This window comes from Halyomorpha halys, unplaced genomic scaffold, assembly GCF_000696795.3.
Source record: "Halyomorpha halys isolate HHAL.00 unplaced genomic scaffold, Hhal_1.1 Scaffold278.1, whole genome shotgun sequence".
Lineage (NCBI taxonomy): Eukaryota > Metazoa > Arthropoda > Insecta > Hemiptera > Pentatomidae > Halyomorpha > Halyomorpha halys.
The window spans coordinates 216860-230826 of NW_027109219.1; the positions used below are offsets into that span (position 1 = coordinate 216860).

Sequence of the window (13967 nt, forward strand, 5' to 3'; positions counted from 1 at the left end):
GGCTCATTTCTAATGTACGTATTACAGAACTCAGCACTCTCCAAAGCCATAAATATGACATATCCAAAAAAGTAGCCTGCGATTTGCCCAGCACTATTGCATGTGGAGGCATATTCTATATTCTCTCTATAGAAAAAAAAAACTTAATATCTCACTTTTCTAAGATAGTAAACATGACTATTATAACTCTATATAACGTATTAATAAGATTACCTTCGTAATAATGTGAGAGCCCAGCCATCAACGACGATATCCTGAGTGGCAACAAGGAAATTCAACAAAAAAAATATAGCCGATAATAATACAACTTGCGGTTCATCGGTACCTTCAATGCCAAGCCATGTTTCCAGATGGTAAGATAAAAATACTAGAAAGCAACCGATCGCAAGCTGGATAGGAACAAGCCAAGTTTTTCTCCTTCCAAATCGTGTTAAATAAATGGAATCCACAATTGGGGCCCAAAAAAGTTTTAGACTAAAAGGCCAAGTCGCAAAACTAAATGCAGCCTGAAAAAGACATAATTAATATTAAATATGTATCTAATAAGCAGAATAAATACATATTCACAAAACATTCCATTAAACAAATCTAATTTTAACCCAGCATTGGACACACCATGAGCATTTTAGTCACACTTTGAGAAAAAAAACTGTTTCTGAAATTTATTTTTTTAATTCGAATTTAGCATTTTTTTTTTTATAATGAATTTTTGCCAAATATAAAAAGTTAGCATGAAAGAAAAAACAACAGATACAGATTTATGATACACTGCTAAGTTATGAAAAAAGGTCAAACTGACTAAGTATTTTATCAGAAGAACTTGTTTAATGGACCCAATCTTGAATTTTTTTTTTCATGATATAAAGATTAGGTATGTAGACTTGATAACATATACAAAAGAAATTACCAAAGGAAATGGCATGTTAAATTGAAGTAAATAAATACGAAATGAGATATCACTCTAACATCTAATTAATATCTCCATAATGATTGTTCAGGTTTTTGGAGAGTTTAGTAGTGAATTATTTTGTTAATTTTTTTTCCTTATGTGTATCATGACTCAAAATAAAAATGATAAAGTTTGCTATAAAAACTTTTTATTTCTGCAATATTGGGCCAGATCAATACTGTTTTGTACCTCAATGTCCATTGAGCATCAGTAAGACTGATAGGTGCAGTCTAATTTTTGAATCGAGATAATGATTAGCAGAGATGGGCAAAAATTAGCTATGGATAAAACTACAGCTAAAATTATCATGGATATGAACCTTATTCATTAATGAACCATTAACAAATAAATAGCTATAGTTTCATTCATAGATAATGTTTGCCAAATCTGATGATTAGGAATGATAATATAGGGACCTCAAGATAATATTTAGAAAAGAGCAATACTGTCTTGAGGAAATGATAACATAAGGAAAAGATCATTTTTCCCTTTTCTCTCTCTCTCTCCCAAAAATTACTAAATTCTATGGAAATTGTTAGATCATTTGAATAAAGGAAAAATATCAAAATAAGAATTGTAAGCAGTAAAATAAATGAAAAAAAAAATGTTTACTACTTTCAATTACTGATAAAATTGAAATTTTGTATTCATTTCTTTTAACTCATTTATATGTTTTATAAATTGATGTATTCATTTTTTTTTAATTAATCATTCGTTTTTGTTTTTTTTAAACTGTTCTACTGATAATTTGTCGCTATTTATTGATAAATTCTTTTAATTTTTGTAACAGAGAGTGAGTCCCTTGGAGAAGGAAGGTATGAGAGAGTGGAATTGGAAGAACAGCATAATAAATAAATAAGGAAAATAAATATGACTTTGAGCGAGAAGGAGGAAAACAAATTATATAAAAAAAAAATTTAAATACATTGTACTTATTAAAATTATGAAGAAGATGGTCGGGGCAGCAGTCAAAAGGAAACAAAAAATAGTTAAACAACTATTTAAAACAAATTTTAACATGTAAGTTTATTTTTTGTACAAACAAAAAATTTTATATCAATAGAAAATAGGATATATTTAGTGATAAATTTAAATTGTTGCATCATCTACACTAATAAATTAAAAGTCATGTATATGTTCATTTTAACACCCACAATCCATATTTCGCTAATAAATAGATCAAAGATAAATATAATTTAAAACACTCGTAAAATACATTACTAGATTACACAGATAACAAATTCATTTATTGAACTTTAAAATGCATTAGACAGTCAATAACTGTGATTGTATCGTGTCCTTCAATCATGTTATCAGTACAATATTTGACAGCCTTTTGTTCAATATAAATCTAACATAAGGCTTATAGATAATGAGAATTTTGAAAAAAAATTTCAAAATAAGAAATACTTTAAATGTAATGGTTCAATTTAACTTAACTCTTGTTAAACATTTGATATTAATCTAACTAGCAATTTAAATAACTTCAAAATAACTTCTCAAATAACTTCTTTAAAAACATTTTAAAGTTAAAAATTGGATTTAATTTTTATAGAAAAATATTCAATTCATTAATTATCACAACACATTCTATTATCGCAAATGAATGAATGTTATCATTAGTAAAAAATGTAGGTAACATAAAGATAAATATAAACACAGATACATATGATATCCATATGGTACTTGAAACATTATTTCAAAATCCATAAATAATCCTTCTTTACCTGTTGTTTGAAGGAAGCACCTCTGTTCTGAAGGATCATAGGCAAGGCAGCAGCCAACCCAAGAGGGATACCCTGGAGAAGATATAGAAGAAGGAGGAGAGCGATGTTCCATTCGTCCCCTCTTATGTTAGAAATATCCACCATAAGCGGTGTGAGTGATTCCGCTGAGTGCTGTTGTCTACGTCTTACCTCAGACATAACGACTGACTTTACAACTTATCAAAAATAATTGATATGGTGGACAGGCCTGTAAACAAACAGTAAAACACTGGTACTATAGTTAATCTAATATTATACCCACATTCATAAGATGATTATACTTGTTCATAACAAAAACATCAAATAAAAACTAATTTTTTTTTCAAGTTTTATATATACTCAAAAGAAATTAACGTCATAGATATGAATTACCTCAAATAATGAAAAGAATGCTTACAAAATCACTAATCTTTTTTGGAATATACATTTCCATAAAAAAAATTATCAATCTTCTAGATTATATTCATTGTGACAAGTCAAACCCCCACAAGTCCACGTTACTGAACGTAGTTATACTATTAGCCATCAGAATGCACTGCATCTGATTTTGAATTTCGTAAAATAATTTACTTCTCTTATAATATTTAATGTTAATTTTTCCTAGAAATTTAATTTTTAGGAAAATAGGTATACAATGGCAACCACTTGTGAATATATCAGCAATAATATCTAACCGATGGAAATTCGAAAATCAAAATAACTGCAACACTGCTTCGTTTCGAGCCTGTGCAATAACCTAGACGTCTTTGCAAAGTGCCGAATCTAAAGTTTGTTATCAAGTTTCGATTTAAAGATTGTTTTAGTGATTGGTATAGTTTCTTTTACAATTATTTCGACTTAGCAGACTAACAATCAGGTTATAGATAGTAATTTATTTATGAAATTATATTTGTTGCCGGTTGTCAGAGTAGCAGTTTAATTATCGGTACAGTTTAGTTTTCTTTCTTTATTTTATGATGTGTTAACTTAGTCAACTATTACACTAGATAAGTATTTGCTAGTTAAAATAATTTGGTTCTTCTTGTTTAGTTTTTGAAGACAAGAGGCTAACATTACAATGACAAGTGAAAAAGGTTCTCCTCCAATGACTAATAATCCATTAGAACAGTTTGTGATCCTTGCTAAGTCAGTTCATGGAGCAGCGACAGTTGAACTTGTTAGACAAGTTCTATCAGCTCCTGGAGTTCATGTGTTCGGAGAACTGCTAGATATGCCAAGCATTAAAGCAGTGAGTACATCAATATCTTTCATTTTTTGATATTTAATATACCTAAAACTTGAGATAAATATTTAATTTCAGCTGGAAAATACATCGAATGCTAATTCTTATAATACACTTAATCTTTTTGCCTATGGAACATACCGTCAGTACCTTGAAAACAAAAATAATTTTCTTGAATTGAATGATATAGAAAAGAAGAAACTTCAGCATCTCACAATAGTTACATTAGCTACTAAAATGAAGGTAAAGAGCTGCTTTAATTTATAATTTTTAACGTCATAGAATCTTTTCAAATTTTTGTTTAATTTTATTTTAGTGCATTCCGTATTCTGTGCTTTTACAAGAACTGGATATAAAAAATGTTAGAGATTTAGAAGATTTAATTATTGAAGCAATATATGCAGGTATGTGGTTATAAGGCTCTTTTATTGAACATGCAGGAGATAAGTAATTGATAAAATAACTTTACCATTATATAAAATTCAACTTAATTTAGTTTTAGACCCTATCCCTTCTCTACACCGATCACATATTGTATACCGCATTCCTTGCTCCACCCTTAATTGTAATTCTGCTTATGTAGGCGAAACCATAAAATCTCTTAAAAGACCGTATCAAACAACATAAGTATTCTGTTTCCTCACATAATCATTCTGCCTCTAAACTTTCGGAATATTCTCCTTCTTTAAATCTTTCCTTCAATTTCGACAAAACATTTATTCTTGCTACAGTTTTTAACCATGACAAAAGGCTCATCTCAGCAAACATATTCACAAATAGTTAATTTATTAAAAAAGTGATTTTTATAATTTTTTTATTTTTTTTTTATTTTTTTTTATTCATTTTATTTATTATTATTTTTTTTAACGTATTATTTCACTTCTTAAACTTTTTCTTACACATTTGTCGTTCCCCTCTTATATACGTTTCCTCTTTTTAAATGTTGTTAAATACCCATGACACTTTGTCATCTTCCGGTACTTTATTATCCTGTACATATATATATATTTTTAACATCTTCCAAAAACCATTTGTCGTCACCCTCTCACACGCTTTCTTCCTTTAAATATTTTTGAGTTTTTATTTTTTACCCTCTTGTAACTTTTCCTCTTAAAAACACTTAAGTCATTCTTGTAATGGCTTTTTTAATTCAGTGTTTGGCCGTTATTAGCGCCATTAGGCATTTGGTTTTTTAAGCTAACAGGTTCATTTTATTCTATTTTTCCCCTCCCCCTTTCTTTATTTTGCTTACCATATATTTTCTTCTTCTTTCCATATTTCAATTTTTAAATTATTAATAACTAATATGTTCATACTTCTTTGCGTTATATAACTTTATTTTTATTTTATTTCCTTAATTATGTTATTTTTATCCACTTTTTCAATTACCTAGGTATACATTTTATTTCCCACTTCTCTCATCACTTCATTTTATTAATTCTATTTTGTAAAATTATTCATTTTATGTCATTCTGTTTATATTTTATCTTTTATTTTCTATACTTATTGTGGTTGTTATCTTCTTCTATTCGTAGCCCTGAAGAAGGCTAGAAACTCTAACCGAAATGTTGGCACAATTAAATTGGTCACACAAACTTATTTGTGTTTCATTTTGACAGCACCCCCAACCATCTTCTCCTCATACGTCATCCACGGTCAACTATCTCTCATAATCAATAATTAATTTAGTTTTGATGTTTTGTTTTTTTTGTTTTTTTGTCTAATATTGTTAGTACCTCAAATTCTATCCATTCCTATATTTGATTCCCTAAATCTCAAAATATTTTCAAGAAATATTATCGTAAGAGCCTTTTTAGCTATGTGAGAATATTTATGCACATATTGCATGATAAATATGGACGTACTAATGAAAAAATATATAGAAGTGTTAGTTGCTGGATTAATCTGTAATATTAAATAGTGTATTTTTTTCACTAGATATGTATTTCTGTCGAAAACTTAATCACAAAATTTTTCATGATCACAATACTTCCCCCAACTACATTTACTATCATAGATAAGTAAGATTAAAAATGGTTGTTTATAAGGTTAATATTAGCCACAGTAGTGATAATAACATTACTAAGCGAAGTGAATTTTTGTTGTATTTCAACTTTATTTGACTTTTTAGATATAATACATGGCAAATTAGACCAGAAGAATTCACAGTTAGAAGTGGATTACGCTATTGGGAGGGACACAAGAGACTCAGATTTGGGTGTAATAATCAGCACACTACAAGAATGGTGCGATTCCTGCGAGGCTGTGTTGAGCGCTGTAGAGAAGCAAATGCAGCAGGCAAATATAGAGAAAAATATAGCCATCAAACATAGGGAAGCTATTGACACGGAGGTTAATACGTTTTCTATTTACTTTTTGTTATTTTAATGAATGTAAATATTGTTTATAGTGTAGAAAAGTAATGATTTTTGTTTCTTATTATTTAAATTAACTTAAGGATATTTAATGGCCTGCTGAATCCATTGAAGATTTCATTAACCACTTATCTGTCAAACAAGTTGTTAGATAATCTTGATTATCAGTATAATCTTTCTGCCTCAGGACAGAAAATCACAATGCAGGCAAAATCCAGCCCAACTCACACCAACAGTCCGAAATCACACATCACTCGAACACGTCCAAAAACATACTGCTTTAGTATGTTACCGCTCATTATGTTTGTGTTTAGATGTCTTGGAGTAATGTGCTCTCTAAGGTTGATGTCAGTGTGAGATGTGCTGCATTTTGTCTGTTTCTATGTGATTTTCAGTCTTGAAGGTGTCTGAATTGGGAAGATGTAGTGAGTTGTTTTGAGCCTTTGTGGTTTTAATCTTCCAATTTTGTTCTCACGATCTCATTTATATCATAGACATTTCATGGATTGACTAGTCATACTCACTCCCAGTAAAAAGATTTTGTCATACTATTTTAGATTATTAATTCTATAATTATTTTTTATATTCTATTATATTTCTAATTTTTTAAATAGAACAACTGGTTCTTACTATTTAGATATTCATATTGTCATTATAAAATTACATTTTCAAAACATCAAAGCCCTTTATACTTGAGAATATTATATTAAGATATTTTAGCGATTGTTCATTGTTTTAGAATTTGATTTTATTGAGCATTCCAAAAAGTTGTTGGAGGATTATTAATGCATAATTCAAATTTTTTTTTATACTTATTGTTATGGTGGGTAGGGGTTCAAAGGCAACCTTTACTAGCCCAACCATGAATAGAAATGAAAATAAAAGAAACAAACTGGCGAATTTTGTTATTATTATATTTTAAGTAATTGAACATAATAAACTGTAAAACAAAATATTCAAACATATAAACTAGAAGAAAAAAAAGAAACTTAACCCAACTTAAAACTATTACAAGAATTAAATTAAGATTGAACAAAAGAGAAAAAAAATGTCTTTATGTGACTGGGTGATTGAAAATTATCCTTTTTCCAGGTGTTAGCTGGAAAAAGGGTGTTCGTGTTTGAATGCTTTTTTTTTTTTAAGATCGGTAGGACTTTTTGAAGGAGAGAAGATTTCGTGCCCTTTTCCTCAGAATAGTTGAATTTAGATCATCTTTTTTGTTTTAGTGAGTTTTTTTTTGAAGAAATTATTGATTAATCAATCATTTCTATTAGAAAAATCATTTTAAAAGGTGTAAATATTGTGCTAGTAGTATAATGTTAATGTATATGATGTATAATGTTAAGTGGAAAGACAGAAACATGAGTTTTATCAATCAAAGACTAGAAAACGTAAGAATAGAGTTTTATATTGTTGAAAGCAAGGATTTCGGGACAGGGTCGGCACAAGTTGTTTAGTTTGTTCTGCTAAGGGCAGAAAGTCGGTACAAGCTGCATTATTGTCTATTCCCAAATAATAGAAAATTAATCCAAAAACTCCCTATGAATCATTCACAAATTTGTAAGATACATTTGGAACAAATTCTTCAAAATCAGTCACATCGTTCTAAACAGTTGATGATCCTACTTTCTGTTTGCTGATAGACCTCTAATGGTATACTTTCGCAGTCGTGATAGATATGTTCCAAAATCGGTATTGGTAGTGGGGGTGTTATATCATGTCCAAATCGATGAGATATGAGATTTTTATTTATTTTGTGTGTTCTATGGAAATTAGGCGTTCTACCCGCTTCTCTTTTAGGGTACATTTTTTTTTTTTTTTAGATAAAACTAATTATTTTTTTCGATTAGCTCTACCTACCTTGTAGATCTTTTGCCGCCCGAACCAGCACTCTCCATATCTTCCTATCTTGGGCTACTGCTTTCCAGTTTGCTGCATGCAGCTCTTTCGCATCTTTGTTGATTCTGTCTATCCATCTGGTTTCTGGCCTCCCGCGTGGTCTCTGGCATTCATTGTTATGTAAAGGCGTCCTGATGGATTGCTTCATCCTTGCCTTCATATCGTGAGATATTGACTGACCAGTCTCTGCAAACAGTTCACTCCATGTGTTAAGGCTCTGATCCCAGATCGCTCCTGTAATTGTTTAGAGGACTTTCTGTTGAAATCTCTTGATTCTGCTTTCTAGAGTACCTGTCAGAGCTGGTTATCATGGCATTGTACGTCCTTAGCTTTAGATTTTTCAGCATTTCAGTATTGGTGACAGAGAGAAGGCTTTGTTCACGCCTGTTATGCATTGATCTCTCAGTTCGTTGATTATTTATTGATGTTATTATGGAGCCAAGGTATTTGAAACTGTTTACTTTCTTATAAAGTACTGCACCCTTCATAGGTTGTAACGGTATAGGTTTCATTTTTTTTATCCATTATTTTGATATTTTAGTTTATGAAAAAAAGAAAACAAAGAAGTTGAATGAATTTTCATTTAATTTTTAATCATTTCTATTTCTTTCTTTAGTCAAAACCTTTTTAGGCATTGTATATTTTAGCTCTTATTTTTTTTTTTTTAATATTTTATTTTTGAATATTCTTCTGCATATTATGTTTTTATTGCATATTATATGGCATGTACTTTTTTTTTTTTTATATACAAATTTGGGTCTTGCTTGTTAGATCATTTACAAAACTTTACCTTGACTATTTCTAAGAACATGGTTTTCGAACAAATCGTTTTTCCAGCTACTACCTCAACGGTAGGAACTCATTTTCTCTTCTTCATTGTTCTTTAAATTACTATTTGTCGTAAAGACATATTTATTATGTTGTTAATGTACTAATATTAGATTCAATTAGTAAAAATATATATATAATTCATATAAAATGATTTTAGGTCATCAACATTAAAAAGACACTCAAAAGTCAGTCTCAAGAAGTAGAAGAAGCGATGGCGACTGACTCCCGAGAAGCTATTGCGCATGGGGATAAAATGAAGAAATCTATGAAATCAAAAATGATCAGAGGGAGCGCGAAACTGTGGCAAAAGTGATACGACCTCGTCAAAAACAAACACTCCTGAAGGAGGCTTAGGTCGCAACTGTCCTCTCTCTCTCTCTTTCTCTCTTTCTCCTCTTGTTTCTCTCGCTAAACTTTGTCATTCTTTACTGTTCCATCCGCTTCCCTCAGACAAATGAAAAAGACATTAAACTTTACTAATGTGGGAAGTATTTTAATGTTTTCTCTTGTTTTGATTTTTATCTATATATTTTTTTCCTCTGTACTATTGTTTAATATATATATAAAAGTATGTAAGGGGGAAAAATTTGAATAAATGTTATTGTATTATTGGTTTTTGTGATGGATCAAAACAAAAACCATTGCACGATTTATATTATTCTAAGATAAAAATTGTAAAAGGTTGTAAGAGAAGTAAACTGTGTAATTTAGTTTTTGTATAATTAAAAATACTTTTAATATAGATCAAACAAAAAAAGAAAAAATTTAAGTATCGATGCCTTGTAAATCATTTAGAATTAACCTGTACGGTTATATAAATATTATTCCCATTTAAAAGAGGAATAGTGTCATATTCTTATTTTTTTAAGAATTTCCAGAATACTTCATTTCTAATTTATTTACATCATCTATTTAATATTTATTATTTTTGAGTTAATATAATTAAAAATAAATTCTATGAAATAAGATGCTGATTCAGTTTATTACTAACAAGCAAGCTATCTCTTAATATTGGGATTACTCTACAAAATATATAGTTGGTCAATTTTTGAAATAAATATTACATTTTAACCAGTTGAATTAAATTAAACTTGAAAAATGATATTAATTTAGTTCTAAAGGTCATGTTTTTAAATGTAATTATTATTATAAAAATAGTCTCATGGTGCTTTATATTATGATCTCATCAATATATTTTTTTTTCTATAGTTCTCAATTTTTTGATTTACTGTAGAAGGATAATTACATGAGCTAACTGGATTTAAGGTTTAAGATATTAATTAATTAAAAGACAAAATTATTTTACTGATTTCAATTTATAAACAAAATGTTCAACGTTTCGACAAACATACCATCCTCAAGAACAAAAAATTTTTATTTGCATATTTTCAGTATCAGACTCAAAATTCCAAGGTAGAGGAGGTTATAAGTAGGTTTCAAGATGGCTGTGATCTATGGCCATCTAAATCAAAATCCATTGCCTAATATTTTGTCTTGCCTAAATTACTTATTGATTATAATTTTATATTGTAGAATTTAATTTGGCTAATTTGAATTATATAGGTTAAATATTTAATTCCTAGTGTTGAAGAATTTCAGTTTTGTCAATAATATTTGCATAATGTACGTTCATTCCATTCATATATATTTATAAATTATATATTAATTGGTGAAATTGATGGTGTGTTAGCCAAAACGTAGAACATTTTGTTTTTAAAATAAAATTGGTGAAATAATTTCGCCTCTAAGTTTAGCAAATTTTACTTCACCTTAAATAAATTTCATTTAATAATTAAATTTATCCCCTAAATAAGAAAAAAATTAAAGTGGTCACCCTTTATTATTTGTTCTCTTCTCTTATCTACTAATAATTAATATCTTTACAGAATTTCACAATAAATAACAGTGAAGATAGGAAACAAAAAATTTTGATTTCGTACACTTCATAGATGGTTTTGCATGAAGTTTTTTTATTTGACCTGTTCTATCCTATTATTTAATATTTTTTTACCTCATAATAATTAACTTATTGATTTAATCCATCCATTATTTCTCCAAATAATTGCTTTTTTTGCAGAAACGTCTATTTTGATGCCGACCTTGTGCGAGTTCAAACTTTTAGTTCAGTAAACCGGTGTTTACATGATTGACATTCTATTGTACTTAAAATTTCTATAAAGATCGCCTGTTTTATTGAATGCTCCAAGTTTCTTTAAAATAAATTACATTGTGAAAGAACTTTTCCAATTAACTCAGTTTGAATAATAAATAAATTTTATCATTATCCTTGATGTCTTATACTATTTAAATAAAATAAAATTCAATTTCGCCTTTCTAACCAAGCAGTTAAATGAAAGAGTAGGTTTAGATCAAAGAACTAGTGAGAGTAATATTATTGATTCAATCAGGTTTAAACTATAGCATGAGGATAAGATGGCCGGAGTTGCAGTCAGTAATGATACAAATAAGTAAAAAGTTATTTTATTTATGCCGACATTTCAACCTGAATTTCAGGCGCTCATCAAAGATGAAAACAAAAAATGTGAGCAACCTTAATTCATAAAAAATAAAATCAAACAAACTAGGGATTATATATAACAATAAATTAAGTAGATAGTAAATGATACTAACTGAAAATAAAATATAATATCGTAGAGGTAAGAATTATATAAAACAAATCATTAAAAATCAGACAGTGCTCATGTAAATAAAGACATAAACAATAAACACAATGATTATGAAAAGTACAGGAGAAAATATAAAATAATGGAAATCAAAGTGAAATTTTAATGTCACTATGTTAATTTCATAGCATTCTGATTTTTAATTACTTTTTTTAACTATCTACTTAATTTATTGTGTGTGTGTGTGTATATATGTATACACACATATTTCCTAGTTTGTTAGATATTTTCTATTTTCTTTGATTTAAGGTTGTGATCTCATTGTTTTAGACCTATGAAGGACAGAAATTTAGTTCGAAATGTCGGCATAAATAAAATAAGTTTTACTTATTGGTGTATTATTACTGACAATCTCATAATGAATCTACAGTCAACTATACATACCTCATTAAACTATAACATTTCAAATTGTATTTTATTTATTTATCTATTTTTTAAATAAAACTAAGAATAATTGTGATCTACTACCCAAATGTTTGCTTGTTCTAACTTTTACAATTCATATTTTGATTTTTGTAATAACTCTAAGCGAAAATTGGTAATTTTGAAGTTTGATATGAATATATTATTTAATGATTTTACAACATTACAAAAAAAATGTAAACTTAATTTGTTGAAAATAATTTATTATATTGAAGCAATATTTTGTTTCATTTTCAATCTCATATTCACGAATGGTAAAGAGGGAGACATGTAATATAATTATTTGTTTGTATAAAATTATTGTACATTGTAAATGTTATAAATACCATTTCAATTATTTTGTTTATTTTTTTATTTCAGCTATGATTATTTATTTTTTAAGTATTCCTTTTAATTTATTTATTTTTTTATTGCTATTATATGTACATACATAATTATTTTTTTGATATTTTTTTTAATATTCATGGGATTAAAAAAAAATAATAGAAAAATTATTATATTGTAATACAATATTAGTTGGATTTAACATTTCAAACAACAATACTAAAGAATACAATTTAAAAAATAACAATTACAAACATATTTAAATTAAAGATTGCATATTAAGAAATTAAAATGAATTTTTTGTAGGTACATTAGGTAGATATGTACATTAAATACATTTAACGATACTTGTTGATCAAGTATTCCATCCAATCGCAACATGGGCTACAAGGAGGTAGGCCATTGTAATTGTAACACTTCCGATCATTGCAGGAAATCCAATTCTGAAAAAAAAAAAAAATGGTCTGTTACTAATAACATAATATAACTATATAAGTAATTATCAAATTAATACTATAAGAATTATAATACAATAATTTCATTTTACATGTCCGATTTTGAGTTTTCGCTTCTGACTATTTTTCTGGAATTCAAAATATTCAGAAGATCCTACCATCCACCTGATAGCTTTTATTCTCTATTTGAAGAGTGTAGCACAAATGCAGTATGCAAGAGTGCAGCTATTATTCTTAGGTTTTAATTATTTCAGTATTTTTAATGAGTAGAATGGTACAAAGAATCTAATGAATTTTACTGAGTCTGAGTTTTGATAATTAAGTCAGATCCTCAAGTTTTCCAATCCATCAAAACCAAAATATCAACTAATATTTAGTAAAGAAAGAATATAACAAACACTGTTTTCCACACACTTGTTTGTTTTAGAGAGGCAAACATGTTGGACATTGTCTATAATTTTTATTAGGTACTTATAAATTTAATTACACAGATTTATCTCATATATATTTTTTGTTTTTTTTTTTTTTCTTTTTTCCATATTTTTTTTTTTTTTTTTTTTATTTTTTTTATTACTGCTGTTCTTTCGTCGTTTTTCTTTGTGTTTCTTTTTCTTTTTATTATAATATTCTGTTTTTTCTTCGTTTCCTCCTATCTTGGTTTTTTTTTGTTCCATTTTTTTTTAACTATAAAATATTTTGGGAAATCACTAGCTATCAACTTGGTATTTGTAAAAAAAAAAATTTATGGATTTGAGCCAGGATATTATTGTTAAAATGGGAAGAACTCATAAGCTCCTCAAAGAGGAGGACTCGTAAGCTCCTCAAAGAGGAGGACTCGTAAGCATCGGTATTAATGTAAATAATTTTAAAATAAAGAAATATTTGGAAAGGAGAAAAAAGAAAATCACTAAATATTTATTTGATGTAAGTTGGACCTTTCCAGGATAGAAGACCAGTGTATACACAGAAGATAAATGTAATTAGATGTAGTGAAAGTACTCTTCCTTGCTAAAATTCGGTGTATTTACTAAAGATCAGT

General features: G+C 28.0%; 3 protein-coding genes across 6 annotated transcripts in view; 1 reads left to right on the forward strand and 2 right to left on the reverse strand.

Annotated features, from left to right (window-relative positions):
• The window catches only part of LOC106680680 (acetyl-coenzyme A transporter 1), a gene marked incomplete in the record, with an annotated part of 20306 nt that extends 17432 nt beyond the window's left edge, over positions 1 to 2874 (reverse strand). Inside the window, 3 exon segments of the mRNA XM_067047400.1 lie at positions 1 to 126; positions 214 to 506; positions 2677 to 2874. Of these exon segments, the coding sequence (XP_066903501.1) occupies positions 1 to 126; positions 214 to 506; positions 2677 to 2874 (617 nt within the window).
• Positions 2689 to 10010, forward strand: CSN7 (COP9 signalosome subunit 7). Of its 4 annotated transcripts, none has more exons than XM_024363413.2 (6): positions 2689 to 2827; positions 3745 to 3943; positions 4016 to 4180; positions 4254 to 4341; positions 6069 to 6289; positions 9200 to 10010. In XM_024363413.2, the coding sequence occupies exons 2-6, from the start codon at positions 3773 to 3775 to the stop codon at positions 9353 to 9355; spliced, it is 801 nt and encodes a 266-aa protein (XP_024219181.1). In that variant the 5' UTR covers positions 2689 to 2827; positions 3745 to 3772; the 3' UTR covers positions 9356 to 10010. The 4 variants fall into 4 exon arrangements, with proteins under 4 accessions (XP_024219181.1, XP_014276053.1, XP_014276052.1 ...); XM_014420567.2 differs by having other exon boundaries at positions 2811 to 2947; XM_014420566.3 differs by lacking the exon at positions 2689 to 2827 and adding an exon at positions 3359 to 3640.
• Positions 10011 to 12634: 2624 nt separating this feature from the next.
• LOC106680694 (P protein) overlaps positions 12635 to 13967 on the reverse strand; it is a gene marked incomplete in the record, with an annotated part of 42576 nt that continues 41243 nt past the window's right edge. The window contains 1 exon segment of the mRNA XM_067047399.1: positions 12635 to 12916. Coding sequence (XP_066903500.1) covers positions 12829 to 12916 — 88 coding nt within the window.

Excerpts from the sequence above, each read along its gene's own strand:
- CSN7 (XM_024363413.2), top strand. The coding sequence starts at position 3,773 with ATGACAAGTGAAAAAGGTTCTCCTCCAATGACTAATAATCCATTAGAA. Across the intron at positions 3,944-4,015 it reads ATATGCCAAGCATTAAAGCA|CTGGAAAATACATCGAATGC; the intron begins GTGAGTACATCA and ends ATTTAATTTCAG. Across the intron at positions 4,342-6,068 it reads TATTGAAGCAATATATGCAG|ATATAATACATGGCAAATTA; the intron begins GTATGTGGTTAT and ends TTGACTTTTTAG.